General features: G+C 46.4%; 6 protein-coding genes across 6 annotated transcripts in view; 1 reads left to right on the top strand and 5 right to left on the bottom strand.

Annotated features, from left to right (window-relative positions):
* The window catches only part of ANKRD66 (ankyrin repeat domain 66), a 75090-nt gene that overhangs the window by 37681 nt on the left and 14581 nt on the right, over window positions 1-22828 (top strand). The window lies entirely within an intron of this gene.
* Window positions 2672-3836, bottom strand: LOC127481635 (taste receptor type 2 member 9-like). Its single transcript, XM_051811121.1, has one exon. It carries the CDS (start codon window positions 3632-3634, stop codon window positions 2672-2674), a length of 963 nt encoding a protein of 320 aa, XP_051667081.1. The 5' UTR covers window positions 3635-3836.
* On the bottom strand, window positions 7455-8402 carry LOC127481387 (taste receptor type 2 member 9-like). Its single transcript, XM_051810632.1, has one exon. The coding sequence runs from the start codon at window positions 8400-8402 to the stop codon at window positions 7455-7457; it is 948 nt and encodes a 315-aa protein (XP_051666592.1).
* On the bottom strand, window positions 12637-13801 carry LOC127481629 (taste receptor type 2 member 9-like). The gene has a single exon (XM_051811106.1). It carries the CDS (start codon window positions 13597-13599, stop codon window positions 12637-12639), a length of 963 nt encoding a protein of 320 aa, XP_051667066.1. The 5' UTR covers window positions 13600-13801.
* On the bottom strand, window positions 17422-18516 carry LOC127481479 (taste receptor type 2 member 9-like). Its single transcript, XM_051810823.1, has one exon. The coding sequence runs from the start codon at window positions 18367-18369 to the stop codon at window positions 17422-17424; it is 948 nt and encodes a 315-aa protein (XP_051666783.1). The 5' UTR covers window positions 18370-18516.
* On the bottom strand, window positions 21272-22289 carry LOC127481621 (taste receptor type 2 member 9-like). Its single transcript, XM_051811095.1, has one exon. The coding sequence runs from the start codon at window positions 22232-22234 to the stop codon at window positions 21272-21274; it is 963 nt and encodes a 320-aa protein (XP_051667055.1). The 5' UTR covers window positions 22235-22289.

The raw sequence follows: 22828 nt of genomic DNA, 5'->3' as shown, positions 1-22828 counted from the left end.
GTTCTGTGCTTTCTGCTCTGGTGTGTTGTACCTTGGAGAGGTGCCCTGTTCAGTGGGTAAGAAACTGTCTGGATGGTCGGGCCCAGAGTGGTGGTGAATGGAGATGCATCCAACTGGTGGCCAATCAGCAGTGGTGTTTCCCATTGCTCAGCTTTGGGGCCAACTCTGTGTAACATCTTTATCAATGACCTGGACGAGGGGATCGAGTTCACCCTTAGTCAGGAGATACCAAGTGGTGTGGTAGTGTTGGTGTGTGGGAGGGTAGGAAGGCTGAGCAAAAGGGATGTGGAGAAGCTGGATCAATTGACTGAGGTCAATAGAGCGTGAGGTTTGCCAAGGCCAAGTACAGGGTCCTGCAGTTGGGTCCCAACAACCCCCTGCAGCACTCCAGGCTGGGGCAGAGTGGTTGGCAAGCTGCCTGTTGCAAAAGGCCCTGGGGGTGCTGGTTGGCAGTGGCTGAACATGAGGCAGAGTGTGCCCAGGTGGCCAAGAAGGCCAATGGCACCTGGTCTGTGTCAGCAATAGTGTGGTAGCAGGAGCAGGGCAGGGACCTGGTGCTGGGCACTGGTGAGGCCTCAGCTCAAATCCTGAGTTCAGTTTTGGGCCCCTCATGACAAGAAAAACATTGAGATGCTGGAACGAGTCCAGAGAAGGGCAATGGAGCTGGGGAAGGGTCTGGAGCACAAATGTGATGAGGAGCAGCTGAGAGAGCTGGAGGGGCTCAGCCTGGAGAAAGGGAGGTGCAGGGGGGACTTTACTGCTCTCTGCAACTGCCTGAAAGGGCGTTGTTGCTAAGTGTGTTCTCTCAGAGGCAACAAAGTCCAGATGAACCAGGGGGATTCACCTTGGATATTGGGAAAAATTGCTTCACTGAAGGGCTGTTCATGCATTTTTGCAGCCTTCCAGGGCATGCACATGATAGCCTGGGGTCTTGGCTCCATGCCTGGGGCTCCTGCCATTTCCTGCCGCCCAGAGCACAACCTGCAGCTCTCACTGTAGCTGCACACTGAGCTGTCTGCATTGAACGTATTGCTCAACTATTTCATGTACAGATACCCTGCTGTGGAAGGTTGACCTTGGGCAGCTGTCAGACACACAGTTGCTACCACTCTCCCACTTTCCCTAAAGGTGTGGTGGAAAATAATACTGAAAAAGTCATGGGTCAATATAAATACAGGGATATTGCTCACCAGTTACTGTCACTGAAAGAACAGACTCAACTAGGGAAAAAACAATTACATTTATTGCCATTTGAAAATAAAGTGATGAGGAACAAAGACAAACTAAAACTCTTTGCCTCTTCCCCCCATTCATTCCAGGCTCAAGTTCACTCCTTCATTCCCAGAGTCTCTACCTCCTCTCTACAGCAATGTAGGGGGACAGAAAATGGGGTCTACAGTCAGGTCCTATTGAACTGTCTCCACTCCTTCCTCCTCACGCTTTTATCCTGCTCCAGCGTGGGTCCGTGCCATGGGCTGCAGTTCTTCAGGATAAGGTGGTTCCAGAGTGGCCTCTGCATGGGCTGCAATCGTTCAGGATACACCCACCACACCTTCTCTGCCATGGGGTCATCCATGGGCTGAAGGATCTCAGCTTCTTCATGGACTTGTGTGGACTGCAGGGGCACAGCTACCTCACCATGGTCCTCTCCATAGGCTGCAGGGGAATGTCCACTCTGGTACCTGGAGCAACCCCCCCTCTTCCTTCCCTGTCCCTGTTTGCTTCAGGACTGTTTCCCACATTGTTCTTCACTCCACACTGCCCAGCCATATTTCTCCCCTTTCTGAAATATATTTTCACAGAGGAGACACGACCATTGCTGATGGGCTGAGCTGTGTCCTATGCTTTGTCCACTGGAGTGCCCGTATCTGCCTTTCCCTGGCACAGCCTGGACAACCCTGCCCTTGCCTCACTGAGACTCCCATGCACCCCCAGCTGCCAGTACCTGGCCCAAGCCCCCTGTACATCTGCCCGTGGGTCAGTGCCCGTTGAAAGCAGGACTTTATTCCATGCTGCACGATGCACACAAACAAGGAAAAGCAGAGCAGGAGAGCAGTCACACAGAGCAGGGCGATCTTATTCTGGCAGGAAATGGGGCAGAAAGGTCACACAGGGCTGGTGTGGGCAGTGGGCTCTGCAGCCACCTGTGCCCCCCATGGCCATTCCTGCATCACTGTTTGTGTGTCAGTGACCACCTGTGGAGAGTGACAGGGATCAACATGTTCACACATCAGTTATCAACCACTGCCAGACAGTGATAGAGATCCTAATATTACACAGTTATCAACAGTGACAGAGACATCTCATCATATCACACTGGAACAGAAATGTAGACCAAAATTGAAATAAACCTGTTGTTTAGTTCAGTTGTTACAATCAACAAATGCCAAAGCATTTATGGCAGGTTTGCAGAATTGCAGCCAATCCATGAGTACAAGGTCTAAATGACTTTGTTATTGGCAACAATTCATCTCCAAGAACTATCATAATAAATGAGGATAATAATTTATTCAACTCCTAATAATATTAATTCAAAGAATTTTAATGACATATTCTTAACACCAGAGATGAACACCTCTATCATCTACACTGCCGGGAGTGTTGTGTTAGAAATAAATTGACTTGTTTTCTACAGAGAAATATCAGCATTTTGCAAGGGCTCCAGGTTTTGTTACAGTTCTCTCTTGAGGAAAACTTTGCACTTCCCACAGGGCAGAATCCCTAGCAGTCTCTTTTCCAGATTGGAATTACTGAAAATCAGAACAAGGGAATGAAGACCTGGAAAAGTGTATTGAATTAGGAAAATTAAAAATATCACGTCATTTTCATTCTTCATTGCATAAATGAGAGTCAAGATCAAACATATAAAGTTGATGCTGTACATTATGAAGAAGGAGAGAATGGATTTCATGGCTTTGATGTGGGCATCCATGCTGAGGTCCTTCGTGGAGTTGGTCTGCATGTTGCGTTTGTGTCTCCAGAGGGAAAAGAGAAGGAGAAGGGCTGACAAGATGACTGCTGTGAATGCGGTAGCATATCCAAAACCCAACATAAAATAATGAGGCAAAAAAAATTGATCTTTTCTCATACTTGCTTTTGAAATCCTTCCTTGACTGGTGAAATTGCAGTTGTTACTGAGTGCTTTATCCATGATGTTGTAGACAATGGTTCCAATAACCAGGGAGGAAAGCACTGACCCCAACAAGAGGCAGGGCACAATCCTGTCAATTTTTACTTTCAGGTAGATGAAGAAGCTGTTCCTGAAACTGGCAATTTTTATGCAATAAAAGACACAAAGAGAAGCAGAAAACCACAAGTTGGAGAAGTTAAAAAAGCTATGAGCACTATTAAGGAGCTGAAATATGGGGTGAACATAAAGGTGATTGGGATAAATTATTATAAAAATGGAAAATACCCATGCAATGCACAAATACCAAAACCGGGAGGATCCCAGAAACAGCAAGATCTTCTCATTAGAGTTCAAGGTTTTCCTTTTGATCCAGGCCACGCAAATCACAGAAACAATGAAAGCATTTATCCACATGCCAGCAAATGTCTCAAGGGTGACAATGGCCACAGCTGTGGCAGCATATGAGGTGACATTGGATTGCTCTGGAGGGTGACAAGCTTCCATCCTGGGAGCTGGGAGCAGTGCTGTGCTGGACAAGGGGCTGTTGTACCAATGCCAAACACAGGTCAGCGTCTGCTGTTGCCTGAGTGTCAGGTGTGGAAAGAGGAGCTTTATAGAGCTGCTGGTGGGGGGGATTTTGGTGGCGCTGGTCTTGAGAGCAGGGCAGGTGCAGGGATGTAAATGTGCTGGGTATGCCCTTACCTGGTGTCAGTGTCAGTGTGCAGGATTTGCATGTTGGTTCAGGAGGGCTGTGTTGGGTGGCACAAAGAGTGGAGATGTTTTTGTGCAGAGGACAGTGTTGTGATTCTGTGACTGACCCTTGTTTGATCCCTGTTGGATTTCAAGACTGGATTCTTCTGTCCCTTGGTCACTGACAGGGCTCCCACAGAGTTGGAGAGAAGTGCCTCACATGCAATATTGGGGCAGTTTTGGGCACCACAATATCAGATAGATATTAAGGCATTAGAGACTGTCCATGAAGATGGTGAAGGGCCTTGAGGGGAAGCCTTATGAGGAGTGGCTGAGGTCACTCGGTCTGTTCAGCTGGAGGAAAGACTGTTGGCAGACCTCATTGCAGTTACAACTTCCTTGTGAGAGGACAAGTGGGAGTAGGTACTGGTGTCTTCTCTGTGGGGACAAATGACAGGACCTGAGGGAATGGTCTGAAGTTGTGTCAGGGCACGTTTGGGTTGGACATTAGAAAAAGGATTTTTACCAAGAGGGTAGTTGGGCACTGAACAGGCTCCCCAGGGAAGTGTTCACAGCACCAAACCCTACAGAGTTCCAGAAGCATTTAGATGATACTGTCAGGCACATCCTGTGATTCTTGGGGATGGTCCAGTGCAGGGCCAGGAGCTGGACTCGATGATCCTTGTTGGTTCCTTCCAACTCAGAATATTCTGTGATTCTGTGAACAAATCCTTGTCAGAGTGACATTTTCTTACTGGTATGTGGTGCTGCTCTAAACTACATCATTGAGAGTGTAGATTTGGATTACTGTGTTCACAGAAGAATGCTGATGTCATGAAGAGCTGGAGAGGAAGGCTCTGAGAAACAGCTGCTAAGGAGGGAAATTTCCTGACTCTTCTATCCCACCATGTCGATGGGTTTGGAACCAGCTGATATTTAAGGTCCCTTCCAGCCTGCGAAGTAGCCCTGTATAAATTGCATTAGGTACAGGCAGAGTTTGTCCAGCTCTCCAGATCGCTTTTATTTCATTTACTATTGAGTTTTGTTATATTAATATCACTGCTAAGCTATCCCTCTGCTCATCAGCACTCTTGCATGGCAAAGGCATCTCTAACTGTTTCACTTTTCAATCATGAAAGCTTGGAATGTGACCCAAAGCAGTTTTCCACACCCTACCAGCACTGGGCAGCCCCTCCCATTGAGCTGTGACATGTCTTCTGGGTCAGCTTCCCAGGCTGGGCACATCAGTGCATCTCTCCATGTGGGCTGTGCACTGTGGCTGTGCTGGTGGATAACGTGTCCCCTCCAGGTGCAGCTGAGTGGGGCTGGTGCACAGGGCAGTGATGCTGTGCTGGGTGTCATGTTCTCAGGGCTTTCCTGGAGATGGCAGAAGGTATCTGCAGTGTGGTTTGCTGGGGCTGCCTTGTTTTGTGTGGTGCTGACATTGGCAAGATGCTGGTTTTGCCTGCTGCGTGTTGTGGTATGTGAGGTTGTGAGGGATGATGTTGCATGGGAAGTAGGGAATCAGATGGGTCTTCCAGGGTCTTGTTGTGAAATCAATTGGGACTGTCCTGTTAAAGGAGGAAGTGCACAAGCAACATGAGGGAGAGAAGGGAGGTGTGTTGGTGCCTGTCCTTTCAAAGCCTTTCAGTGGGGAGATGTGTCCAGATGAGATTTTTCAGATCTACCTCAGGACCTGAACTGGTGAGAGAAATGACCAATTCAGGTTCTGCTCAGTTCATGCTGGAACTATTTCATGTTTAGAGGACCTGCTGTGGAGGTTGGACCTTGGGCAGCTGCCAGCCCCTCCCCAGCTGCTCCTTCAAACTCACCCATAGACAGGGCAGGGCTGAAAAATAGGATGGAAAACTCATGGGTCGAGATAAAGGCAGGGAGATCACTCACCAATTATTGCCATGGAGAAAATTGACTTGTCTTGGGGAAAATTATTTAAATTTACTGCCTATTGAAAATAGAGTAGGATGATGAGGAACAAACACAAAGCTAGAACCCTTGTGTCCACCCCCCATTCAACCCAGGCTCAACTTCACTCATTCATTTCCAGCTTTTCCACCTCCTCCCCCACAACAGCACAAGGGAAAGCAGAGTAGGGGTTGCAGTCTGTTTATAATGAGTTTTCTCCCCTACTCCTTCCTCCTCTCACTGCTCCCCTGATCCAGCACAAAACCCACTTTCCCGGGTGTTCTACTGAGCCAGACTCCACTCAGAAGAGTCAATCTCATCTACAAGTAAAAGCAGAGCAGGAGAGCAGTCACACAGAGCAGGGCAATCCTGTTCTTACAGGAAGTGGGGCAGAGAGGACCCTCAGGGCTGCTGTGGGCAGTATGCTCTGCACCCACCTGTGCCCCCCATGGCCATTCCTGCATCACTGTTTGTGTGTCAGTGACCACCTGTGGAGAGTGACAGGGATCAACGTGTTCACACATCAGTTATCAACCACTGCCCAACAGTGATACAGCTCATCATATTACACTAGAACAGGGCCACAGCAGTAAGAAATATGAACTAAAACACAGGTAAACCTGTTGTTCAGTTCAGTGTTTTCAATCAGCAAATGCCAAAGCATTTGTGCTAGGTTTGCAGTGTCATTATTGCTCTTTTGCATCCAGCCCATGTATCAGTTTTGCATATTTTTCTGTCACATTAAGAGCATAAGAGCTTGGCAGAAGATAAACTCCCTTGCATTTCTGTTGGTCCTCAGAGATCAAAGGCCTGGGGTGTGGCTGAGGTTAATGAAAGTAAGAACTTTGATGATCACAGAAATAGTGCATTTTATTGCAGAAATACAAGTTTGGAATTGCCATTGATAAATGCAGTTACTGGATTAGCACAAATATGTTTAAAAAAAAAAAAGAACAACAATTGGTAATTCATTAAGCTTTACCATCAGTTAAGCCTAGAAACCCGACTTCACCAGGGCACAATGTGACAGAGCTGGAGGAGCAAATCTTACCAAAGAGGCATCCCTGCTTTTGGGGCAGAGAGTGAAGCAATCCCATTGACTCATCTACAGAGTGGGGTCGTATTGCCATCCTCTGCCATGGAGGATTTCAAATGCCAAATTCATACTTTTGGGAGAAGTGGAGGTGAGAGTCAAGTCCTGAATGGTAGGGACCAGGCATCTTATATACAAATGAGGGTTATCAAGAGTTTTGATTGCAACGAGTTTTGCACAAGGGCTGAACAGAGCAGTGTTAGTATCACTCCATCATCTGCCTGGCTCAGAGAGAGGTCAGGGGCCTCTGCTGGATAATCTATCACCCCCTCAGCAGATTATCATGCACACATTGATTCCTCCACCACATATCTCAGGGATTTATGCCTCATTCCTACAATCACGGCTAAATGACTTTGTTAATAACAATAATAGAACTCAAAGGTTTATCTAAATCAAATCACAATAATAAATTTTTAACACATGATAATTTAATTCAATAAATTTGAATGAAGTTTTCTTTAGTTAGATCCGGAAGAGTGAACATCTGTATCATCTCCTATAGCTGGAAAGTTCCTTTAGAGATTAAATGACCTGGTTTCATTAGAGATTAACTGCTCTGTTGATCTTAAGGGAAAGATCAACATTTTCCAAAGGCTCCAGCTTTTCTTGCTGTTCCTACCTCATGCAAAGCTTCCTACAAAGCAGAATCCTTAGCAGTGTGTTTTCCAGTTTGGGATTGCTGAAAATCAGAATAAGGGAATGAACACCTGGAAAGGCATACAGATACGTGAATACAAGAAACATCATGGCATTTTCATTCTTAGCAGTATAAATTATTGTCAAGATCAGACATATAAAGTTGATGCTGTACATTACAAAAAAGGAGAGAATAGATTTCATGGCTTTGATGTGGGCATCCATGCTGAGGTCCTTCATAGAGTTTGACTGCATGTTGCGTTTGTGTCTCCAGAGGGAAAAGAGAAGGAGAAGGGCAGACAAGATGACTGCTGTGAATGAAATAGCATATCCAGAACCAATGATAAAATAACGGTGGAAAAAATGTTCTTCTGTGCTGATACTTGCTTTCCAGATCCTTCCTTTACTGGTGAAATTGAGGTTTTTACAGAAAGCTTTATCAATGGTATCGTAGACAATGATTCCGATAACCAGGGAGAAAAGCACTGACCCCAGCAAGAACCAGGGCACCATCCTGTCAATTTTTACTTTCAGGTAGATGAAGAAGCTGTTCTTGAAATTGGCAATTTTTATGCAATAAAAGACACAAAGACAGGCTGAAACCCAAAAGTTGGAACAATTGAGAAAGCTCTGAGCACTCCCAAGAAGTTCAAGTAAGGGATGAACATGAAGATAATTGGTGTAAATTTTTGAGAGAAAGGAATGTACCCATGAGATGCACAAAAACCAAAACCTGGAGCATCCCAAAACCAACAAGATCTTCTCATTAGAGTTCAAGGTTTTCCTTTTGACCCAAGCCATGCAAATCACAGAAACAATGAAAGCATTTATCCACATGCCAGCCAACGCCTCGAGGGTGACAATGGCCACAGCTGTGGCACCGTATGCAGTGACATTGAATTGCTCTGGAGAGAGGCAAGCTTCCATCCTGGGAACTGGGAGCAGTGCTGTGCTGGACAAGGGGATTGTTGCACCAATGCCAAACACAGGTCAGCAGCTGCTGTTGCCTGAGTGTCAGGTGTGGAAAGAGGAGCTTTATAGAGCTGCTGGGGGGGGAGGATTTTGGTGGCGCTGGTCTTGAGAGCAGGGCAGGTGCAGGGATGTAAATGTGCTGGGTATGCCCTTACCTGGTGTCAGTGCCAGTGTGCAGGATTTGCATGTTGGTTCAGGAGGGCTGTGTTGGGTGGCACAGAGAGTGGAGATGTTTTTGTGCAGAGGACAGTGTTGTGATTTTGTGGGTGACACATGTTTGATCCCTGTGAGGATTCAGGATCTGAGTTCTGTCTTTTGGCCACCAGCAATGCTCTTGGTGAGCAGGGTGTGCTCTCAGCAGAGCACAGTCAGGAGAGTCACTGTGCTCTTTTATCCAAGAGTCCAGGAACTACAAATTTTATGTGAGCTGCTATAACTGGAATTCCTTTTAATCCTTCACAGGCATTGAAATCTATGTGACTTTTCCCCATGGTAATGCCTGAAGATTAAGTGAATAGCAAAAAAGTGAGGTGAGACTGAAAGGAAAGTTGGATCTTTTTTTCCCAGGGTTAGGTTTAAGCATATGGAGGAAAAGGGTAAAATTGATCACAAGGTGCATTGAGTGCCCTTGAACTCTGGGTTAATACAGGACCTTGCACACTGGGACCACAGGTACCAACAAGATCTTGACTGATGATGTAACCAAGGACAATTCTAATCACAGAAAATAGCTCTAGTGCTACAAGAAATGAATGATGAGCTTTTTCTCTCTTCAGAATGATGATGTTCTTGTTTTCTGGGGGACAGAAATGCAACCACTGTATCACGGCAATATTCTTATCACATGCTCCTGTTTGCATGTTTTTGTGAAGGGCATTGATAGAGCACTGACACATGGAAAGCTTTTTATAGAAGGCCTGGTGATCATCTCAACAGCAAAACATGGTGCCTGCCACACGTTCCCTTGAAATCCATTCAGACAGTTTGTAGGCTTTTCATACAAGTTCTAGTTAGATCTTCAGCACCCTTTATTTTCTGTATTGCCAAGAAAACATCAATGTTATTGTTTTGGATGCAGTCATGCAAAACTATAGTTTCTTTTGATAGTTGATAATGTTGATGGAGGGCCCAACTAGAATTAATTTGGCCACTGCCATAAGGGATCACAGGAATTGTTTTTACAAGTCCACCAGCAAGCAAAGGAGGGCCTCGGAAAATCCGCATCCTTTATTGGAAGTGAGGGGAAACATTGCCAGGAAGGATGAGAAAGCTGAGGTACTTAATGCCTTCTTTGCCTCAGTCTTGAACAACAGTCAGAGCAGTTGTCCTCAGGGTACTGAACACCCTGAGCAAGAAGACAGAGACAAGGAGCAGAAGGAAGTCCCCACAAACCAGGGGGCAGCTGCTGTGCCACCTACACACTCCCAAGTCTGTGATGCCAGATGAGATCCACCCAAGGGCACTGAGAATTTTCTTTCCCTGGCTGGACCCGTTCTGTGCTTTCTGCTCTGGTGTGTTGTACCTTGGAGAGGTGCCCTGTTCAGTGGGTAAGAAAGTCTCTGGATGGTTGGGCCCAGAGTGGTGGTGAATGGAGATGCATCCAGCTGGTGGCCAATCAGCAGTGGTGTTTCCCATTGCTCAGTTTTCGGGCCAGCTCTGTGTAACATCTTTATCAATGACCTGGACGAGGGGATCGAGTTCACCCTTAGGAGATACCAAGTGGTGTGGTAGTGTTGGTGTGTGGGAGGGTAGGAAGGCTGAGCAAAAGGGATGTGGAGAGGCTGGATCAATTGACTGAGGACAATGAAGAGTTTGGTTTGAAAAGGCCAAGTGCAGGGTCCTGCAGTTGGGTCCCAACAACCCCCTGCAGCACTCCAGGCTGGGACAGAGTGGTTGGCAAGCTGTGTGTTGCAAAAGGCCCTGAGGGTGCTGTTTGGCAGCGGCTGAACATGAGGCAGAGTGTGCCCAGGTGGCCAAGAAGGCCAATGGCACCTGGTCTGTGTCAGCAATAGTGTGGCAGCAGGAGCAGGGCAGGGACCTGTGCTGGGCACTGGTGAGGCCTCAGCTCAAATCCTGAGTTCAGTTTTGGGCCCCTCATGACAAGAAAAACATTGAGATGCTGGAACGAGTCCAGAGAAGGGCAATGGAGCTGGGGAAGGGTCTGGAGCACAAATGTGATGAGGAGCAGCTGAGAGAGCTGGAGGGGCTCAACCTGGAGAAAGGGAGGTGCAGGGGGGACTTTACTGCTCTCTACAACTGCCTGAAAGGACGCTGTAGCCAAGTGTGTTCTCTCAGGCCGCAAGGACAGAACAGGAAGCAACAAAGTCCAGATGAACCAGGGGGATTCAGCTTGGATATTGGGAAAAATTGCTTCACTGAAGGGCTGTTCAGGCATTTTTGCAGCCTTCCAGGGCATGCACATGATAGCCTGGGGTCTTGGCTCCATGCCTGGGGCTCCTGCCATTTCCTGCAGCCCAGAGCACAACCTGCAGCTCTCACTGTAGCTGCACACTGAGCTGTCTGCATTGAACGTATTGCTCAACTTTTTCATGTACTGATACCCTGCTGTGGAGGGTTGACCTTGGGCAGCTGTCAGACATCCACCCAGTTGCTCCTACTCTCCCACTTTGCATAAAAGTGTGGTGGAAAATAATACTGAAAAAGTCATGGGTCAATATAAATACAGGGATATTGCTCACCAGTTACTGTCACGAACAAAACAGACTCAGCTAGGGAAAAAAGAATTACATTTATTGCCATTTGAAAATAAAGTGATGAGGAACAAAAAGCAACTAAAACTCTTTGCCTCTTCCCCCCATTCATTCCAGGCTCAAGTTCACTCCTTCATTCCCAGAGTCTCTACCTCCTCTCCTACAGCAATGCAGGGGGACAGAAAATGGGGTCTACAGTCAGGTCATAATGAGCTGTCTCCACTCCTTCCTCCTCATGCTTTTATCCTGCTCCAGCATGGGTCCGTGCCGTGGGCTGCAGTTCTTCAGGATAAGGTGGTTCCAGAGTGGCCTCTGCATGGGTTGCAATTGTTCAGGATACACCCACCACACCTTCTCTGCCATGGGGTCATCCATGGGCTGAAGGATCTCAGCTGCTTCCTGGACTTCTGTGGACTGCAGAGGCACAGCTGCCTCACCATGGTCCTCTCCATAGGCTGCAGGGGAATGTCCACTCTGGCACCTGGAGCAACTCCCCCTCTTCCTTCCCTGTCCCTGTTTGCTTCAGGACTGTTTCCCACATTGTTCTTCACTCCACACTGCCCAGCCATATTTCTCCCCTTTCTGAAATATATTTTCACAGAGGAGACACGACCATTGCTGATGGGCTGAGCTGTGTCCTATGCTTTGTCCACTGGAGTGCCCGTATCTGCCTTTCCCTGGCACAGCCTGCACAACCCTGCCCTTGCCTCACTGAGACCCCCATGCACCCCCAGCTGCCAGCACCTGGCCTGAGCCCCCCGTACATCTGCCCGTGGGTCAGTGCCAGTTGAAAGCAGGACTTTATTCCACGCTGCACGATGCACACAAACAAGTGAAAGCAGAGCAGGAGAGCAGTCACACAGAGCAGGGCAATCTTATTCTGGCAGGAAATGGGGCAGAAAGGTCACACAGGGCTGGTGTGGGCAGTGGGCTCTGCAGCCACCTGTGCCCCCCATGGCCATTCCTGCATCACTGTTTGTGTGTCAGTGACCACCTGTGGAGAGTGACAGGGATCAATATGTTCACACATCAGTTATCAACCACTGCCAGACAGTGATAAAGATCCTAATATTACACAGTTATCAACCAGTGACAGAGACATCTCATCATATGACACGGGAACAGAAATGTAGACCAGAATTGAAATAAACCTGTTGTTTAGCTCAGTTGTTACAGTTACAGTTACATAAATGCCAAAGCATTTATGGCAGGTTTGCAGAATTGCAACCAATCCATGAGTACAAGGTCTAAATGACTTTCTTATTGGCAACAATTCATCTCCAAGAACTATCATAATAAATGAGGATAATAATTTATTCAACTCCTAATAATATTAATTCAAAGAATTTTAATGACATATTCTTAACCCCAGAGATGAACACCTCTATCATCTACACTGCCCGGAGTGCTGCGTTAGAAATAAATTGACTTGTTTTCTACAGAGAAATATCAGCATTTTGTAAGGGCTCCAGCTTTTGTTACAGTTCCCTCTTGAGGAAAACTTTGCACTTCCCACAGGGCAGAATTCCTAGCAGTCTCTTTTCCAGCTTGGGATTACTGAAAATCAGAACAAGGGAATGAAAACCTGGAAAAGTGTATTGAATTAAGTAAGTTAAAAATATCGCATCACTTTCATTCTTCATTGAATAAATTAGAATCAAGATCAAACATATAAAGTTGATGCTGGACATTATGAAGAAGGAGAGAATGGATTTCATGGCTTTGATGTGGGCATCCATGCTGAGGTCCTTCATGGAGTTTGTCTGCATGTTGCGTTTGTGTCTCCAGAGAGAAAAGAGAAGGAGAAGGGCAGACAAGATGACTGCTGTGAATGAAATAGCATATCCAGAACCAATGATAAAATAATAAGGAAAAAAATGTTGATCTATTCTGATACTTGATTTCCAAATCCTTCCTTGGCAGGTGAAATTGAGGGTGTTACTGAGTGCTTTATCCATGATGTTGTAGACAGTGATTCCCATGACCAGGCAGAAAAGCACTGACCCCAACAAGAGACAGGGCACAATCCTGTCAATTTTTACTTTCAGGTAGATGAAGAAGCTGTTCCTGAAATTGGTAATTTTTATGCAATAAAAGACACAAAGAGAAGCAGAAAACCACAAGTTGGAACAATTAAAAAAGCTCCGAGCACCAGCAAGTAGCTGAAATATGGGGTGAACATAAAGGTAATTGGGATAAATAAGTGAGAGAAAGGAATATAACCATGCAATGCACAAAAACCAAAACTGGGAGGATCCCAGAAACAACAAGATCTTCTCATTAGAGTTCAAGGTTTTCCTCTTGATCCAGGCCATGCAAATCACAGAAACAATGAAAGCATTTATCCACATGCCAGCCAACGCCTCGAGGGTGACAATGGCCACAGCTGTGGCACCGTATGCAGTGACATTGAATTGCTCTGGAGAGAGGCAAGCTTCCATCCTGGGAGCTGGGAGCAGTGCTGTGCTGGACAAGGGGCTGTTGCACCAATGCCAAACACAGGTCAGCGTCTGCTGTTGCCTGAGTGTCAGGTGTGGAAAGAGGAGCTTTATAGAGCTGCTGGTGGGGGGGATTTTGGTGGCGCTGGTCTTGAGAGCAGGGCAGGTGCAGGGATGTAAATGTGCTGGGTATGCCCTTACCTGGTGTCAGTGTCAGTGTGCAGGATTTGCATGTTGGTTCAGGAGGGCTGTGTTGGGTGGCACAAAGAGTGGAGATGTTTTTGTGCAGAGGACAGTGTTGTGATTCTGTGACTGACCCTTGTTTGATCCCTGTTGGGTTTCAAGACTGGATTCTTCTGTCCCTTGGTCACTGACAGGGCTCCCACAGAGTTGGAGAGAAGTGCCTCACATGCAATATTGGGGCAGTTTTGGGCACCACAATATCAGATAGATATTAAGGCATTAGAGACTGTCCATGAAGATGGTGAAGGGCCTTGAGGGGAAGCCTTATGAGGAGTGGCTGAGGTCACTCGGTCTGTTCAGCTGGAGGAAAGACTGTTGGCAGACCTCATTGCAGTTACAACTTCCTTGTGAGAGGACAAGTGGGAGTAGGTACTGGTGTCTTCTCTGTGGGGACAAATGACAGGACCTGAGGGAATGGTCTGAAGTTGTGTCAGGGCACGTTTGGGTTGGACATTAGAAAAAGGATTTTTACCAAGAGGGTGGTTGGGCACTGAACAGGCTCCCCAGGGAAGTGTTCACAGCACCAAGCCCTACAGAGTTCCAGAAGCATTTAGATGATACTGTCAGGCACATCCTGTGATTCTTGGGGATGGTCCAGTGCAGGGCCAGGAGCTGGACTCGATGATCCTTGTTGGTTCCTTCCAACTCAGAATATTCTGTGATTCTGTGAACAAATCCTTGTCAGAGTGACATTTTCTTACTGGTATGTGGTGCTGCTCTAAACTACATCATTGAGAGTGTAGATTTGGATTACTGTGTTCACAGAAGAATGCTGATGTCATGAAGAGCTGGAGAGGAAGGCTCTGAGAAACAGCTGCTAAGGAGGGAAATTTCCTGACTCTTCTATCCCACCATGTCGATGGGTTTGGAACCAGCTGATATTTAAGGTCCCTTCCAGCCTGCGAAGTAGCCCTGTATAAATTGCATTAGGTACAGGCAGAGTTTGTCCAGCTCTCCAGATCGCTTTTATTTCATTTACTATTGAGTTTTGTTATATTAATATCACTGCTAAACTATCCCTCTGCTCATCAGCACTCTTGCATGGCAAAGGCATCTCTAACTGTTTCACTTTTCAATCATGAAAGCTTGGAATGTGACCCAAAGCAGTTTTCCATACCCTGCCAGCACTGGGCAGCCCCTCCCATTGAGCTGTGACATGTCTTCTGGGTCAGCTTCCCAGGCTGGGCACATCAGTGCATCTCTCCATGTGGGCTGTGCACTGTGGCTGTGCTGGTGGATAACGTGTCCCCTCCAGGTGCAGCTGAGTGGGGCTGGTGCACAGGGCAATGATGCTGTGCTGGGTGTCATGTTCTCAGGGCTTTCCTGGAGATGGCAGAAGGTATCTGCAGTGTGGTTTGCTGGGGCTGCCTTGTTTTGTGTGGTGCTGACATTGGCAAGATGCTGGTTTTGCCTGCTGCGTGTTGTGGTATGTGAGGTTGTGAGGGATGATGTTGCATGGGAAGTAGGGAATCAGATGGGTCTTCCAGGGTCTTGTTGTGAAATCAATTGGGACTGTCCTGTTAAAGGAGGAAGTGCACAAGCAACATGAGGGAGAGAAGGGAGGTGTGTTGGTGCCTGTCCTTTCAAAGCCTTTCAGTGGGGAGATGTGTCCAGATGAGATTTTTCAGATCTACCTCAGGACCTGAACTGGTGAGAGAAATGACCAATTCAGGTTCTGCTCAGTTCATGCTGGAACTATTTCATGTTTAGAGGACCTGCTGTGGAGGTTGGACCTTGGGCAGCTGCCAGCCCCTCCCCAGCTGCTCCTTCAAACTCACCCATAGACAGGGCAGGGCTGAAAAATAGGATGGAAAACTCATGGGTCGAGATAAAGGCAGGGAGATCACTCACCAATTATTGCCATGGAGAAAATTGACTTGTCTTGGGGAAAATTATTTAAATTTACTGCCTATTGAAAATAGAGTAGGATGATGAGGAACAAACACAAAGCTAGAACCCTTGTGTCCACCCCCCATTCAACCCAGGCTCAACTTCACTCATTCATTTCCAGCTTTTCCACCTCCTCCCCCACAACAGCACAAGGGAAAGCAGAGTAGGGGTTGCAGTCTGTTTATAATGAGTTTTCTCCCCTACTCCTTCCTCCTCTCACTGCTCCCCTGATCCAGCACAAAACCCACTTTCCCGGGTGTTCTACTGAGCCAGACTCCACTCAGAAGAGTCAATCTCATCTACAAGTAAAAGCAGAGCAGGAGAGCAGTCACACAGAGCAGGGCAATCCTGTTCTTACAGGAAGTGGGGCAGAGAGGACCCTCAGGGCTGCTGTGGGCAGTATGCTCTGCACCCACCTGTGCCCCCCATGGCCATTCCTGCATCACTGTTTGTGTGTCAGTGACCACCTGTGGAGAGTGACAGGGATCAACGTGTTCACACCTCAGTTATCAACCACTGCCCAACAGTGATACAGCTCATCATATTACACTAGAACAGGGCCACAGCAGTAAGAAATATGAACTAAAACACAGGTAAACCTGTTGTTCAGTTCAGTGTTTTCAATCAGCAAATGCCAAAGCATTTGTGCTAGGTTTGCAGTGTCATTATTGCTCTTTTGCATCCAGCCCATGTATCAGTTTTGCATATTTTTCTGTCACATTAAGAGCATAAGAGCTTGGCAGAAGATAAACTCCCTTGCATTTCTGTTGGTCCTCAGAGATCAAAGGCCTGGGGTGTGGCTGAGGTTAATGAAAGTAAGAACTTTGATGATCACAGAAATAGTGCATTTTATTGCAGAAATACAAGTTTGGAATTGCCATTGATAAATGCAGTTACTGGATTAGCACAAATATGTTTAAAAAAAAAAAAAGAACAACAATTGGTAATTCATTAAGCTTTACCATCAGTTAAGCCTAGAAACCCGACTTCACCAGGGCACAATGTGACAGAGCTGGAGGAGCAAATCTTACCAAAGAGGCATCCCTGCTTTTGGGGCAGAGAGTGAAGCAATCCCATTGACTCATCTACAGAGTGGGGTCGTATTGCCATCCTATGCCATGGAGGATTTCAAATGCCAAATTCATACTTTTGGGAGAAGTGGAGGTGAGAGTCAAGTCCTGAATGGTAGGGACCAGGCATCTTATATACAAATGAGGGTTATCAAGAGTTTTGATTGCAACGAGTTTTGCACAAGGGCTGAACAGAGCAGTGTTAGTATCACTCCATCATCTGCCTGGCTCAGAGAGAGGTCAGGGGCCTCTGCTGGATAATCTATCACCCCCTCAGCAGATTATCATGCACACATTGGTCCCTTCAGCACATATCTCAGGGATTTATGCCTCCTTCTTACAGTCAGGGCTAAATGACTTTGTTAATTACAATAATAGAACTCAAAGGTTTATCTAAATCAAATCACAATAATAATTTTTTTAACACACAATAATTTAGTTCAATAAATATGAATGAAGTTTCCTTAAATTAGATGAGAAAGAGAGAACATCTGTATCATCTCCTATAGTTGGAAAGTTCCTTTAGAGATTAAATGACCTGGTTTCATTAGAGATTAACTGCTCTGTTGACGTTAAGGGAAAGATCAACATATTCCAAAGGCTCCAGCTTTTCTTGTAGTTCCTACCTCATGCAAGGCTTCCTACAAAGCAGAATCTTTAGCAGTGTGTTTTCCAGTTTGGGATTGCTGAAAATCAGAACAAGGGAATGAACACCCGGAAAAGCATACACATACATGAATACAAAAAGCATCATGGCATTTTCATTCTTCATTGAATAAATGAGAGTCAAGATCAAACATATAAAGTTGATGCTGTACATTATGAAGAAGGAGAGAATAGATTTCATGGCTTTGATGTGGGCATCCATGCTGAGGTCCTTCATGGAGTTTGTCTGCATGTTGCGTTTGTGTCTCCAGAGGGAAAAGAGAAGGAGAAGGGCAGACAAGATGACTGCTGTGAATGAAATAGCATATCCAGAACCAATGATAAAATAATGGGGGAAAAAATGTTCTTCTGTGCTGATACTTGCTTTCCAGATCCTTCCCTTACTGGTGAAATTGAGGTTTTTACAGAAAGCTTTATCAATGGTATCGTAGACAATGATTCCGATAACCAGGGAGAAAAGCACTGACCCCAGCAAGAGGCAGGGCACCATCCTGTCAATTTTTACTTTCAGGTAGATGAAGAAGCTGTTCCTGAAACTGGCAATTTTTATGCAATAAAAGACACAAAGACAGGCTGAAACCCACAAGTTGGAAAAATTAAGAAAGCTCTGAGCACTCCCAACAAGTTCAAATATGGGATGAACATGAAGATAATTGGGATAAATTAGTGAGAGAAAGTAATATACCCAAGAGATGCACAAAAACCAAAACCTGGAGCACCCCAAAGCCGTCAAGATCTTCTCATTAGAGTTCAAGGTTTTCCTTTTGATCCAGGCCACGCAAATCACAGAAACAATGAAAGCATTTATCCACATGCCAGCCAATGCCTCAAGGGTGACAACGGCCACAACTATGGCAGCGTATGAAGTGACATTGAATTGCTCCGGAGAGAGGCAAGCTTCCATCCTGGGAGCTGGGAGCAGTGCTGTGCTGGACAAGGGGCTGTTGCACCAATGCCAAACACAGGTCAGCGTCTGCTGTTGCCTGAGTGTCAGGTGTGGAAAGAGGAGCTTTATAGAGCTGCTGGTGGGGGGGATTTTGGTGCCGCTGGTCTTGAGAGCAGGGCAGGTGCAGGGATGTAAATGTGCTGGGTATGCCCTTACCTGGTGTCAGTGTCAGTGTGCAGGATTTGCATGTTGGTTCAGGAGGGCTGTGTTGGGTGGCACAAACAGTGGAGATGTTTTTGTGCAGAGGACAGTGTTGTGATTTTGTGGGTGACCCTTGTTTGATCCCTGTGAGGATTCAGGATCTGGGTTCTGTCTTTTGGCCACCAGCAATGCTCTTGGTGAGCAGGATGTGCTCTCAGCAGAGCACAGTCAGGAGAGTCACTGTGCTCTTTTATCCAAGAGTCCAGGAACTACAAATTTTATGTGAGCTGCTATAACTGGAATTCCTTTTAATCCTTCACAGGCATTGAAATCTATGTGACTTTTCCCCATGGTAATGCCTGAAGATTAAGTGAAGAACCATAAAGTGAGAAGGCACTGAAAGGAAAACTGGAACCAACCCCCTGCAGCACTCCAGGCTGGGGCAGAGTGGTTGGCAAGCTGCCTATTGCAAAAGGCCCTGGGGGTGCTGGTTGGCAGTGGCTGAACATGAGGCAGCGTGTGCCCAGGTGGCCAAGAAGGCCAATGGCACCTGGTCTGTGTCAGCAATAGTGTGGCAGCAGGAGCAGGGCAGGGACTGTCCCCCTCTGCTGGGCACTGGTGAGGCCTCAGCTCAAATCCTGAGTTCAGTTTTGGGCCCCTCATGACAAGAAAAACATTGAGATGCTGGAACGAGTCCAGCGAAGGGCAATGGAGCTGGGGAAGGGTCTGGAGCACAAATGTGATGAGGAGCAGCTGAGGGAGTTGGAGGGGCTCAGTCTGGAGAAAAGGAGGTGCGGGGGGGACTTTATTGCTCTCTGTATCTGCCTGAAAGGACATTGTAGCCAAGTGTGTTCTCTCAGGCCGCAAGGACAGAACAGGAAGCAGCAAAGTCCAGATGAACCATGGGGATTTACCTTGGATATTGGGAAAAATTGCCTCACTGAAGGGCTGTTCAGGCATTTTTGCAGCCTTCCAGGGCATGCACATGATAGCCTGGGGTCTTGGCTCCATGCCTGGGGCTCCTGCCATTTCCTGCAGCCCAGAGCACAACCTGCAGCTCTCACTGTAACTGCACACTGAGCTGTCTGCACTGAACATATTCCTCAGTTATTTCATGTACAGATAACCTGCTGTGGAGGGTTGACCTTGTGCAGTTGTCAGACATCCACCCAGTTGCTCCTACTCTCCCACTTTGCATAAAGGTGTGGCAAAAAATACGATTGAAAGAGTCATGGGTCGATGTAAATACAGGGATATTGCTCACCAGTTACTGTCACCGAAAGAACAGACTGAACTAGGGAAAAAACAATTGCATTTATTGCCATTTGAAAATAAAGTGATGAGGAACAAAGACAAACTAAAACCCTTTGCCTCTACCCCCCATTCATTCCACGCTCACGTTCACTCCTTCATTCCCAGAGTCTCTACCTCCTATTCTACAGCAATGCAGGAGGACAGAAAATGGGGTCTACAGTCAGGTCATATTGAGCTGTCTCCACTCCTTCCTCCTCACGCTCTTCTACTCCAGTGTGGGCTGCAGTTCTTCAGGATAAGCTGGTTCCAGAGTGGCCTCTGCATGGGCTGCAATTGTTCAGGATACACCCACCACACCTTCTCTGCCATTGGGTCATCCATGGGCTGAAGGATCTCAGCTTCTTCATGGACTTGCGTGGACTGCAGAGGCACAGCTGCCTCACCATGGTCCTCTCCATAGGCTAAAGGATAATGTCCAGTCTGGCACCTGGAGCAACACCCCCTCTTCCTTCCCTGGCCCTGTTTGCTTCAGGACTGTTTCCCACTTTGTTCTTCACTCCACACTGCCCAGCCATATTTCTCCCCTTTCTGAAATATATTTTCACAGAGGAGCCACAACCATTGCTGATGGGCTGCGCTGTGTCCTATGCTTTGTCCACTGGAGTGCCCGTATCTGCCTTTCCCTGGCACAGCCTGGACAACCCTGCCCTTGCCTCACTGAGACTCCCATGCACCCCCAGCTGCCAGTACCTGGCCCAAGCCCCCTGTACATCTGCCCGTGCCCGTTGAAAGTGCCCGTTGAAAGCAGGACTTTATTCCACGCTGCACGATGCACACAAACAAGGAAAAGCAGAGCAGGAGAGCAGTCACACAGAGCAGGGCGATCTTATTCTGGCAGGAAATGGGGCAGAAAGGTCACACAGGGCTGGTGTGGGCAGTGGGCTCTGCAGCCACCTGTGCCCCCCATGGCCATTCCTGCATCACTGTTTGTGTGTCAGTGACCACCTGTGGAGAGTGACAGGGATACCAGTCTTCACACATCAGTTCTCAACCACTGCCAGACAGTGATAGAGATCCTAATATTACACAGTTATCAACCAGTGACAGAGACATCTCATCATATGACACGGGAACAGAAATGTAAACCAAAATTGAAATAAACCTGTTGTTTAGTTCAGTTGTTACAATCAGCAAATGCCAAAGCATTTATGGCAGGTTTGCAGCCAATCCATGGGTACAAGGTCTAAATGACTTTGTTATTGGCAACAATTCAGCTCCAAGAACTATCAAAATAAATAAGGATAATAATTTGTTTAACTCATAATAATGTTAAATCAAAGAATTTTAATGTCATATCCTTAACCGCGAAGATGAACATCTACACTGCCAGCAGTGTTGCAGTAGAAATAAATTGACTTGTTTTCTACAGAGAAATATCAGCATTTTGCAAGGGCTCTGGGCTTTCTTACAGTTCCCTCTTGAGGAAAACTTTGCACTTCCCACAGGGCAGAATCCCTAGCAGTCTCTTTTCCAGCCTGGGATTACTGAAAATCAGAACAAGGGAATGAAGACCTGGAAAAGTGTATTGAATTAAGTAAGTTAAAAATATTGCATCACTTTCATTCTTCATTGAATAAATGAGAGTCAAGATCAAACATATAAAGTTGATGCTGTACATTATGAAGAAGGAGAGAATGGATTTCATGGCTTTGATGTGGGCATCCATGCTGAGGTCCTTCATAGAGTTTGTCTGCATGTTGCGTTTGTGTCTCCAGAGAGAAAAGAGAAGGAGAAGGGCAGACAAGATGACTGCTGTGAATGCGGTAGCATATCCAAAGCCAATGATAAAATAATGAGGCAAAAAATGTTGATCTATTCTGATACTTGCTTTTGAAATCCTTCCTTGGCAGGTGAAATTGAGGTTCTGGCTGAGTGCTTTATCCATGATGTTGTAGACAGTGATTCCCATGACCAGGGAGAAAAGCACTGACCCCAACAAGAGGCAGGGCACAATCCTGTCAATTTTTACTTTCAGGTAGATGAAGAAGCTGTTCCTGAAATTGGCAATTTTTATGCAGTAAAAGACACAAAGAGAAGCAGAAAACCACAAGTTGGAACACTTAAAAAAGCTCTGAGCACTATCAAGTAACTGAAATATGGGGTGAACATAAAGGTGATTGGGATAAAATATTAAAAAAATGGAATATACCCATGAGATGCACAAAAACCAAAACCTGGAGGATCCCAGAAACAACAAGATCTTCTCATTAGAGTTCAAGATTTTCCTTTTGACCCAAGCCATGCAAATCACAGAAACAATGAAAGCATTTATCCACATGCCAGCAAACGTCTCAAGGGTGACAACAACCACAGTCGTGGCACCGTATGAGGTGACATTGGATTGCTCTGGAGAGTGACAAACTTCCATCCTGGGAGCTGGGAGCAGTGCTGTGCTGGACAAGGGGCTGTTGCACCAATGCCAAACACAGGTCAGCATCTGCTGTTGCCTGAGTGTCAGGTGTGGAAAGAGGAGCTTTATAGAGCTGCTGGTGGGGGGGATTTTGGTGGCGCTGGTCTTGAGAGCAGGGCAGGTGCAGGGATGTAAATGTGCTGGGTATGCCCTTACCTGGTGTCAGTGTCAGTGTGCAGGATTTGCATGTTGGTTCAGGAGGGCTGTGTGGGGTGGCACAAAGAGTGGAGATGTTTTTGTGCAGAGGACAGTGCTGTGATTCTGTGACTGACCCTTGTTTGATCCCTGTGAGGATTTAGGATCTGGGTTCTTCTGTCCCTTGGTTGCCTACAATGAATAAATTAGTTTTGGCTGCAGTCATTCAAAAATATTATTTCTTTTGGTAATGATTGATGCTAGGCAGAGCATTGCCTCGAGAGAATTTTAATTTCCTCATACTGCCTGTTCTCTTCTTTATGCTTTGCTTTTAGTTTCTTGTGCTTTTATTAACAAAATAGAAAATATGTTGTAAGGTTGGATGGTTTTTTGCTAGTTTATTATTTTCCTAATTTT

This window comes from Manacus candei, unplaced genomic scaffold (genome assembly GCF_025592945.1).
Source record: "Manacus candei isolate 608988 ecotype Guabito, Panama unplaced genomic scaffold, ASM2559294v1 h1tg000007l, whole genome shotgun sequence".
In the NCBI taxonomy this organism is placed as follows: domain Eukaryota; kingdom Metazoa; phylum Chordata; class Aves; order Passeriformes; family Pipridae; genus Manacus; species Manacus candei.
The sequence above is the reverse complement of the archived record's forward strand: the minus strand, read 5'-3'. Positions and strand labels throughout refer to the sequence as shown.